The following is a 10926-nucleotide window of genomic DNA, read 5'->3' as shown; positions in this document are numbered from 1 at the left end:
ACTATGGTTATAACACCCTAAGGCTGTTTCCACATGGTTATTACCACCGCTATGGTTATAACACCATAAGGCTGTTTCCACATGGTGGCTGTTTCCTGTGTGGATAAGCACTGTCCTTACAACCAAATGGATATTTAAAATCACTAACAAACAGGTTTGGGGTCAATTCCATCTCAATTCCTGTCAAATCAGGAAGTACACTGAAACTCCAAATATCAATGAGTGAGAAAGTTACACGTGCATAAAGATCATGCCCCAAAAACATGCTCTCACCGTTAACAATATTCATGATTCATTCACGATTATCCGTAATCATGGCGGCATCCAACTTTTAATGTTGAAGTGTTCAGAAACTTGTTTAGAAAATAAATGACTATTGGGCACAACATAACCCGAAACACAACCAAAATAAACTGCAAATGCATCCAACAGGTTTGTAGAGTCACACGCTTGATGKAGTCATTACATGCAGGACTGTGGGACCAAAAACTAAACATTTGACTAAATTTAATACACTTTAAGTGAATTTGTTCAAATACTTATGAAACCTTCAAATGGGGGGGGACTAGAAAAATAGTGCTTTCATTTTTAAATGATAAAATAGATATGAAAATACCATCAAATAAAAGGTGACATTTTGTACTGTTGCCTCCTATAAAACATTTTGATTTCAAATTCAAAATGCTGGAGTATAGAGTCAAATGAAAAGTTTCAGCTTCTCTGTCCAACTAAAACCATAAGGGGGAATAACTTCCGGTTCGTAGTGTTATTGGTCTGTTTTACTCCTCTTTTCCTCCAGATTGTAACTTTATTATGGGCTGTCTGTCGGTGGGAATGCTTTATGACACCTGATACCCCGAAGGCCCATTCTTATGTGTTTACTATCAGTCAATAACAACAGGAAGCCGATGGGCTTTAGAACAGTGGCGTCTGCCATACACAAACTACTCAATGTAAATGAAGTCACTGCTTGGTCAGTCCCTGTCCAGATCAAAGATGGGCTCTGTCCCTGACAATGTTCTTGAAAATACAAGGAATTGGATTGAAGAAAAAAACAGTTTTAGTCAGTAAGGATGGAATTATGTAAATAAACATGTTTTCTGAGTCATAGTATATGTAAATCTGTAGTGCAATCCTGTATCAATATTTTACTTACAAACTGAAAACATTTGCAAAATGGTCAGTTTGCAAAATGCATTTGTAGTTTAGGCATTTTATGATGTTAAACAATTTCAATCTTAACGGATATTTAATCAAGAAATATCCCTCTCGAACCAGATTTCATTAACATTTGCATTAGAACATTAGTTGTTTTCCAGAAGAAAGTTAATAGCTGCCAACAAGTGATTTGCATTGTTGTTATCTGCCATTAGACACCATTATTTTAATAAATTCTCAAAACCTTTATAAGTATTCTCTTTGTTTTCCATCTGGAAAATCACGCTGCTAGTTGGATTTTTGCCCTGAACATCCAAACATAAAGGTGGATAATAGATGTTATGCTTTCAGACAGGCTGTGTCCTGCAAAACTCTGCTTTTATCTGGGAGATATTGAATCTCTCTGTYTTACTAGTAACTTTTAGAATTCTAATTGAATGGAGAAGCAGCCTACATCCTCTTGATTTTTATCACCTTAGTTTTATCTCGTGTGAAGTTTCAGAAGCATGTGATTGTAACTGAGATATCCAAGATGTCTGTGTATTGACCGAATGAAGACAGACATTGTTTTACTGTACTAAGATTACCACCAGTGCTTGTGAATATAATTTTTTTCTTGAGGAACTATTTCTTCACAGTTTTTTTTACAAATATAAACCAGGCATCAGAAGAACGTTCAGAAAACACCCAGCCCATTGTTGGACCAGGCTGTGTTCTCCCTTTCTACTGGTTCTGTTATGGCGGGTTCATAAAGACTGTTATTCAGGAACTGCCAGGTGTAACAGACTGTCTCAGAGGGACACTGCTTAATCTGGAGGGGATGTGAGGATTGTTCTGTCTTCAGCTGTTCACCCCTTACCCTCAGCCTTATTGGTCAATCATCAATTACAATGCAGCAAGTGCTCAGATGGATTGGATACTTGGGATGTATGCTATTAGTCTTACTAAAAAAAAAATCTAACTTTTAGAAAGTGATTTGCATGGACAAACTTGTTTGCGCATAATAGCAATTGAGAGATATAATTACAGTGTCCTTCACTTTATATACATGTACCTGCCATTGGCATGAGGTTAATAGATTAGCAATGTAGCATACAGCAGCCATTTTGTTCCACTAAATGGAATATGTAAAGACACTTTATAATCTACAAAATACCATTTGTTTATTCACAAAAAAATAAAGATTAATATCACAGTGTACACAGGCGATGTGTATAACACACAATTTTTTTGAAATTATTGTCAAGTTTTTCAGATGGTGTATTTGAAAGTAGCTGCCATTCAGTATCTGGGGGTAAAGGGTGGTTTTCAGAGGCAAAACATCAGTTCTCTGCATTAGGACAGCCAGGCACCAAGCACCCACAATACCCCTCTGTATTACGCTGTTGAGGAAAGAGAGAGAAGATTCAACTGGTGAAGAAAGGAAACATTTATTAGTCTGTCAATGTCTAAAACTATCGACAAAAAAAATCTCTATTTTTATTCAATCATTTTAAAGTTGTCTGTTATGACAAAAATGTTTTGGTACCCTTCCCCATTTACCACAGCTGGACTCAAATCAAGTTGTAGAAACATCTGAAGGATGATCAATGGAAACAGGATGCACTTGAGCTCAATTTCGAGTCTCACAGCAAAGGGTCTGAATGCTTAAGTTGAATTTTTTTTATACATTTGCAAACATTTCTACAAAAACAGTTTTGGCTTTGACATTATGGAGTATTGTGTATAGATTGATGAGGATTTTTATTTTATACATTTTAGAATAAGGCTGTAACGTAATAAAATGTGGGAAAAGTCTGAATACTTTCTGTATGTATAGGGGTGATGTGACTAGGCATCAGGATATATGATAAACAGAGTAGCAGGCAGCTTCTGTGATGGACAAGGTGTGACATGAGGAAGTCAGATATATAACCATCCGTCGAGTGTATGATAGATACGTCAGTATTAAATGAGAGTGTGTTGTGGAGTGCAGTAATTCAAAGTGCAGGTGTGTTAGAGTCCAGTATAAATTATGGAGCAGAGTGGTCTGTAGGTGAGTCAGTGATATGAAGTTGCAAATGGTGCCTGTAAGATAGGTCAAGTATAAAAATTTTGCAGGAGTGTGTAGAGTCAAGTATAAAATGCAGGTGTGTAGAAGTCAGTTAAATAATTAAATGCAGGTGTGTAGAGTCGAGTATAACATGCCAGAAGGATGTGGATAGAAAGTCAGTAATAAACTACAGAGTGCAGGTGGGGAATAAGTCAGTTTTATGCAGGGGATGTAGCAGGTGCAGTCTACAATGCAGGGTGTGTAGAGTCAGCTCTTAAATGCAGTGTGTGTGGTGAAGAGGCAGGTTTGCTAGAGCGTATAAATGCAGGTGGTGTAGAAAGTCAGTATGAAATTGACAGAGGTGTGTGTAGAGTCAGTATAATGCAGGTGTGTAGAGTCAGTATAAATGCAGTGTGTAGAGTTCAGTTATAAAATGCAGGTGGTGTGAGGAGGTCAGTTATAAATGCAGCGTGTTGTAGACGTCAAGATTATAAAGTTGCCAAGGTGTGGTACGCAGTCAGCATAAAATTTGCTAGTGTGTGTAGTGATGTCAGTTATTAAATGGCAGGTCGATGTTGTAGACGTCATATATATAAGTATTATTAAGATAGCAGGTACTCTGATTAGAGTCAGTATAAATGCAGGTGTGTAGAGTCAGTATAAATGCAGGTGTGTAGAGCAGTGGTCACCAACCTTTGAGTCAAAATGCAAGCCGAGATCTACCACTCTGATTTTTTATTAATTAGGGCTAGGCGTCCCGCTAGAGGGACAACTTCCGGTGAAACTGGAGGGCACGCAATTCAAATAAATAATCATAAAAATTATGGATATTAAACATTTAGGTACATACAAGTGTCTTATATCGGTTGAAAGCTTAAATTCTTCTTAATCTAACTGCACTGTCTGATTTACAGTAGCTATTACATTGAAAGCATGCCATGCGATTGTTTGAGGACGGCGCCCCACATCACAATATTTTTCCACCAGCACAGGTTTCATAAATTCACAAATAGTGATTAAATATTCACTTTTTGAAAATCTTCCTCTGATTTGTCATCCAAAGGGTCCCAGCTATAACATTTAGTGTCGTTTTGTTAAATAAAATCCTTCTTTATATCCCAAAAAGTCTGTTTAGTTGGCGCCATCGATTTGAGTAATCCACTCTTTCAACATGCAGAGAAAGGAATTTGAAAATCTACCCCTAAACTTTGTTTCAACAAGTCAAAATACGTTTCTATTTACATCTCAGATACCATAAAATGTAATCAAACTATAATATTTCTTGCGGAAAGTAGTATGTTCAATAGGAAACCAATTTTAGCAGGTGCGTCTTGTCTTGAGAAAAAAAGGGCCTAGCCCTAAGTAGTGACTTAAAAAATGTAAGCCTATTTGGAATTTTTTTCCCAATTATATTTCAAAATTTGAGGTAGGCTATATGATCACACCGGTAATAGATCCATTGTTGTATTACTTGTGAGGCACAGCTGAGTGAGCATGCATTTAAATAATTCGCTTTTTATTTTACTGGGCTGATGGTGCCTGCATATGATGGTCAGTCTCAGCAGAGAGCAGCAGACTGATGGTCAGTCTCAGCAGAGGGAGAGAGCAGCAGACTGAGGGTCCGTCTCAGCGGAGCGAGAGAGCAGCAGACTGATGGTCAGTCTCGGCAGAGAGCAGCACACTGAGGGTCCGTCTCAGCGGAGGGAGAGAGCAGCAGACTGAGGGTCCGTCTCGGCGGAGAGCAGCAGACTGAGGGTCCGTCTCAGCAGAGGAGAGAGCAGCAGACTGAGGGTCAGTCTCAGCGAGGAGAGAGCAGCAGACTGAGGGTCGTCTCAGCGGAGGGAGAGCAGCAGACTGAGGGTCCGTCTCAGCAGAGGGAGAGAGCAGCAGACTGAGGGTCAGTCTCAGCGGAGGGTGAGAGCAGCAGACTGAGGGTCGTCTCAGCGGGGGAGAGAGCAGCAGACTGAGGGTCCGTCTCGGCAGAGGCAGAGAGCAGCAGACTGAGGGTCCGTCTCGGCAGAGGCAGAGAGCAGCAGACTGAGGGTCCGTCTCAGTGGAGGGAGAGAGCAGCAGACTGAGGGTCCGTCTCTCTACATCCTCCGCTCTCCCTTTCCTCCACTGACACTGACCAAAAGGGGACACCGTCTTTCAGCTGATGGCGAAACTCGAGTCGCAACGCATTACTTCTGCCTTATGCACAAATTCATGTTGTTACTCCTATGAACAGAGAAAGTGAAATATTTCTTAATATTAAAAAGACAAAAGCCGCTAACAATAACAACAACGCAAGCCTAGATACACGTCTCCTCCTCCTTCATTACTGCTGCACTGCTTGATGTAGCGCTGAGTGGAAATAGGAAGAACGCGCATTTTATGTGTTATAAAAGTGTTGAATACAAAGTGTTGACAGTGCTGAGTAAGACCTTAAACATGAACTCACGCATAAAAACAGCAGCTCTTTCTCTATTCATGGTTTTAAACGTTTTGAAATCTCACAGTATCAATTTTGCCGTATCTTTTTTTATTGCCTGCTACGTTACTGCAGACTCGGTAAACTGAGCATTGTGATTGGCCAGTGGTGCATAGTGCACTTGATTTCCTCTCCAGGCCCACCGGGAGGTCAGAGTTTGTACCTTCAGACACGTGAAAAGGCAACAGTTTGCCTACCCGGCGCGCAGAACAGATGAATTGGCTAAACCCATCACCAACAGCCCGAGACGTAATAAAAAAAAAAAAAATAGGAACACAAGGATTTATCGTTGTTTTTTTTACAGAAATGTTTGACGATAGACTAGAAATGCCTAGGAGGCCTAGAATGATTGTTGCTTCAACTCAGTGGAAGTGATTATACTGGGTTCTCAGCGTAGCAGTGCTGCTCTAGGATCAATTGAGCCTTTTCTGATCATAATGAATAAGAAGAGGGTACCTGATCCTAGATCAGCATATCTACTCAGACGCTTTGTGAACACAGGCCCAGGATGAAATGGTCAGCGCCGTGTTTTCTAATTGACACGGAGTACCGGCTATTAGTTGAAATGCTACATAACAGATTATTTTCAGCGCCATCATTTCTCCATTAAAATACACTAACAGTTAAGACTATGGTTACATCATATTAATTTCAGCAGTATATGGGCCTATGTTCACACATTGACTTGTGTGGCTTCAATACTTCCTAGCCTTAAATTACTTTATAGTAACATTTCGTATTATTTTCCTAGAAAATTTAAATATTGCAGGGGGAAGGATGTTCAGGGCAATATTACCCTCCTTCCAACTAAAAGTAATCAATCTTTAGACATGCTTTGAGGGGGCTGGGTGGAGCAGAGCGGAGGGGGAATGGGGACAGACAGCCTACTAAATGCCACCCTATCCCCGATATAAGGGTTCTACATAGGGAACAGGGTGTCGTTTGAGACGCAGGACTCGGTTGATGTCACGTCACATGAAGTCCTCGTAGTCTTGTACGTAACCTCCATCGAACTCGCCGTAGTCCGCTAGGTCATCCTTCATCTTGGACTTCATCCCTCCGGCAGGAACCACGCCTTTCTTTTTCTTCTTTCCTTTATTCAGCTGCTGTTGGAAACAAAGAGGGATGATTAGTATTGTCCTTTATTCAGCTGCCGTTGAAAACAAAGAGGGATGATTAGTATTGTCCTTTATTCAGCTGCTGTTGGAAACAAAGAGGGATGATTAGTATTGTCCTTTATTCAGCTGCTGCTGCCTGTCTGTGACAGTAGAATTAAACAATTGAATTTGGAAAAGGGTATTGGAAAGTTAATAACGGCATTTTACATGACACAACTTTTGAGACAGATTTAGGTCTTTTTTCCAGGGCTGGTGTAACTATGAAACCGTTTTATTCTACTGTCATAGAGTGGTGGGAGAGCAAACAAATTAAGAATCAAGATTTTCATTCAGAATTTTTGCAAAGACAAAGTACGTAATACCCAAAAAGATTTTTATAAATTGCAGAATGAACTAAAAGATCTACACATCCAAGGTAATTGAATGGTGGTGGAATAGATAAAGACAAATTATTATCCTGCAGAAAAAAGCAGCATGCTTTTTTGAAAAGAAAGCTCGAGACTTCATTTTTAAAGTCAGCAGGATAAATGGGAAAATGATGAGAAGTGCTCTGCATATTTTTTCAAACAAATTAAATCACGGGGAGAGGAGGACTATTTCGCTTTATTGGACCAAGATGGGGAGATGGTTGAGATGGAGATGGCATGCTTGGTGCCGCTACACATCACATTTTCTCAGCTATTTAAAAAAACAAACCAATTGATTATGAGAAGGGGACTACATTTTTAAAATGCGTGGATGTGCAGATACCTTTCGATATTAGAGACCAATTAGAAGGGGAATTGAAATTAGATGAAATTTATTATGGCACTGAAGAGCATGAAAGATAACAAAGTACCAGAGTCGATGGGCTCTCTAAAGAGTTTACATCGTTTTTTGGGATTTAATTGATGTCATCTGTTGGAAGTGTTTAGAAGTATATTTGGTTGGACATATGGGAGGTTCAATGTGCGAGGGGGTAATCTCTCTACTTTACAAAAAGGGAGCCCCAAGACATTAGCAAATTGGAGACCTTTAACAATGTTGTGTGTTGATATAAATTATTAAGCAAAGCCAAAACTAATCGACTATCTTCTGCATGGCATATGTTGTTGGTTTAGACCAAACATGCGGTGTGGTGGGGAGAAAATTAACCTGAACTTGCAATTGCACAGGACGTTCAAGCATATTTAGAGGAAAGGCACCTGCCAGCTATTACTGTTAATTTGGACCAGGAAAAGGCCTTTGACATGGTAAGCCATGAGTTTTTATTTAGAGTTATGGGAAATTCGGTTTTGGAAATAATTTATGAAATGGGTAAAAATTCTTTATAGTAATTGGGTACAGGGTAATATTAATGGGAATATTGGAACGGTTATCAAGCAATTACGAGGTGTCAGACAGGGGGACCCTCTATCTGCGCTATTGTATGTTTTAATATTGAACCTTTCGCATGCGCAATTAGGACAAATTACAACATCAAAGGCATCCGTTTACCGGAGGGGATATTCTAAAAATTTCGCAATATGCGGACGACACAGTTTATATTTACAGGACGACCTGAGCTTGAAAGAGTCTATCAAAGTCATTGATGATTTCTCTGTTGCCTCTGGGTCAAAGATAACAAGAATAAACAGAAATAAAAATATTGGACAGTGGAAATGGAGAACGCGATCAGTTATGTGGTTTGACTGTGTGCACAGGACCAAGGTAGTGTCGGCATATCTTTCGGAAACGAAATTAAGATGACATGTTTAATTGGAAAGAAAAACTATTATCGCTTAATAAAAGATTGGGACTGTGGAAAGGGAGGCGACTATCCTTTAGTGGGAAGGTGTTAGTGCTGAAGGCGGACATTCTGCCTTCATTATTCACCTTGCCTATGTTGTTTCCCATGCCGGTGTCTCTCAGAAAAACTTTCATACGGGCACTGTTTAATTTCTTTTGGGGGGGATATGAGTCAATCCGTAGAGATCGGATGTACCAGCCTATAGAGGCTGGTGGAAGGGATTTCCTCATATTCCTCTCAAGCTAGATGCGTTTGTTTATTCAAATGTTTGTTGTTTTGTCGTCGACTGTACACAAATGTCACATTTTAATCAAATTCTGGCTGTCAGTACCGTTAAGGTTCATGGTGGAATGGGATAATAGTAAGCAAAAGTGAAATTGTTCCATTACATTTTAAGAAAATAGTGGAATGGGCAAAGAAAACCCCTGTCTGCAAAGTAAAAGAAATTGTAATCAACCACAGATTGCTATACGCGAAATTAATAGAAATTGTAGTCCTAGAGACAGATTACCAATATCGCTTCCACCTGGCTACGGACACAATTAAAAGGTTTAGACAACAGACTGAAAGATTTTAATTGGCTTGTTTTACACAGACGTCTTCCAGTCCGATCAACATTATATGAATAATATTGACCCTGAATAAATTTTGTCCCAGGGACAATTGTTTTGCAATTGAAACAATTCCCATGTTCTTGGGAATGTTCCTTTGCAAATTAGTTTGGAGAAAAATTAAACAATTTTTTGAGATTTTAAAAAACATTGATTATGAAGGGGTAGCCAAACTTGAACTAAAAAATGTGAAAGGGTGCAATTATTAGCATTAGTGACTCTGGTGTCCCTTATCAAGACCAAACTTTGGGAGGCCAGATGTGGTGCGGTCAATGACACCCTCAAGTGTCACCGACGGATTAGTTGAATTTATAAAACAGGACATTTGGAAAAGAATAGAATTCGAAATAGATAAGTGGGGCATTGTATCTGTGAAACAGAAATGGAAAGGGATTTACCCTTCACTGTAAATGTTTTTAGAGCAATTGAAATGTAGGCTAAGCCTTTGTACATATTTGTATACACTGAGGTTTATTCAGAATTCACTTTGGTATATGTATATGTTTGTATTTATAGAATCTTTGTATTGATTTTGGAGATTGTTAGAGACATGTTAAACTTGAATGTAATAATACTGGTCAGGTTCTGCAGAACAGCACTTTATTGAGTAGTTTGGCTATTGTTATATTGTTACACTACTTTTGGATACTGTTTTTATGAATCGATGTAATGTAATGCACTGATTTTGTAATTGTATTTTAATGAGAAATGAAAATAAAAAATCTTTTTCACAAAAAAAAATAAAAAAAAAAAATAAATCTGTTCTTATCAGTTTAATATCTGATACGTCCCCTATCTGGGGACCATAATTTAAATTGATTTTGGAATAGGGAGATGGAATAGGGGCTTGCTCCGTCCACTCCACGCATCGACCTGGTATTGCAGTACTTCCAGGAACGGTGCACCCCCTGCCGTTGTAACGAAAAAGCAGACGAAGTCAACTGAATAGATTGAGGATTTCATTTGAACAGAGATCAGGACCTGCTTTTCTTCACAGGTCCCTGGCGGCTCTCCAACAAAAGAACATATATTTTTTGGAAAGTTTTATGTTGCATTTCCTTTAAAAACAGCTCATTATATTTTTTGTACATCTTTTATACACATAAAAACGTTATAAAAGATCAAAAATATTTGAATTTGTTTGATATAATTGGTGTGACCACACTATCTAGGATCATGACAAGACTGCTTAAACCAATATCCATCAGATTATAATAAAAACCATCCGGTTGATTCGTCTGCTTTTTCTTACAACGGCAGGGGGTGCACCGTTCCTGGAGGTACTGCAATACCAGGTCGATGCGTGGAGTGGACGGAGCAAGCCCCTATTCCATCTCCCTATTCCAAAAATCAATTTAATATATGGTCCCCAGATAGGGGACGTATCAGATATTAAACTGATAAGAACAGATACTACACTTGATCTTAGCCAAAAGGCCGAGAAGCGATACCGCAATGCTTTCGGGAGGAAGGTGCCGTTCTCAGACACGTCAAATCCGGAAACGCTTACAGCAAAATGAGCTCTGTAAACTTTACATCAAATATCAAAATTATGATCTGTTAAAAAATGGTGGCATAGATCGGGATTTGATCAACGTCGGGAAAAGACACTTTTCACTGATACAAAGTAACACATTGGTGGATACAAAGTCACGCGGTCATCCCCTCCAATCGGAAACTAGACAAATCCTTATTGAGTTAAAACCAGATTACAGCTAAATTGGAATATATCTATCAAATACGGGTGGGAAACATTTGCAGATAATAAT

General features: G+C 39.0%; 1 protein-coding gene and 2 non-coding genes across 3 annotated transcripts in view; 1 reads left to right on the top strand and 2 right to left on the bottom strand.

Annotated features, from left to right (window-relative positions):
* Positions 1 to 5955: 5955 nt before the first annotated feature.
* Positions 5956 to 10926, bottom strand: part of LOC112072600 (eukaryotic translation initiation factor 3 subunit J-A-like) — a 14164-nt gene continuing 9193 nt past the window's right edge. Inside the window, exon 4 of the mRNA XM_024139989.2 lies at positions 5956 to 6766. Within this exon, the coding sequence (XP_023995757.2) occupies positions 6632 to 6766 (135 nt within the window). The 3' untranslated portion in view covers positions 5956 to 6631. The remainder of the gene's footprint in view (positions 6767 to 10926) is intronic.
* Positions 9877 to 10067, top strand: LOC112072610 (U2 spliceosomal RNA). Its single transcript, XR_002894350.1, has one exon. It is a non-coding gene; the product is annotated as a U2 spliceosomal RNA (small nuclear RNA).
* Positions 10416 to 10606, bottom strand: LOC112072609 (U2 spliceosomal RNA). The gene has a single exon (XR_002894349.1). It is a non-coding gene; the product is annotated as a U2 spliceosomal RNA (small nuclear RNA).

Source organism: Salvelinus sp. IW2-2015, unplaced genomic scaffold (genome assembly GCF_002910315.2).
Source record: "Salvelinus sp. IW2-2015 unplaced genomic scaffold, ASM291031v2 Un_scaffold1978, whole genome shotgun sequence".
NCBI classification, from domain to species: Eukaryota; Metazoa; Chordata; class Actinopteri; order Salmoniformes; family Salmonidae; genus Salvelinus; species Salvelinus sp. IW2-2015.
The sequence above is the reverse complement of the archived record's forward strand: the minus strand, read 5'-3'. Positions and strand labels throughout refer to the sequence as shown.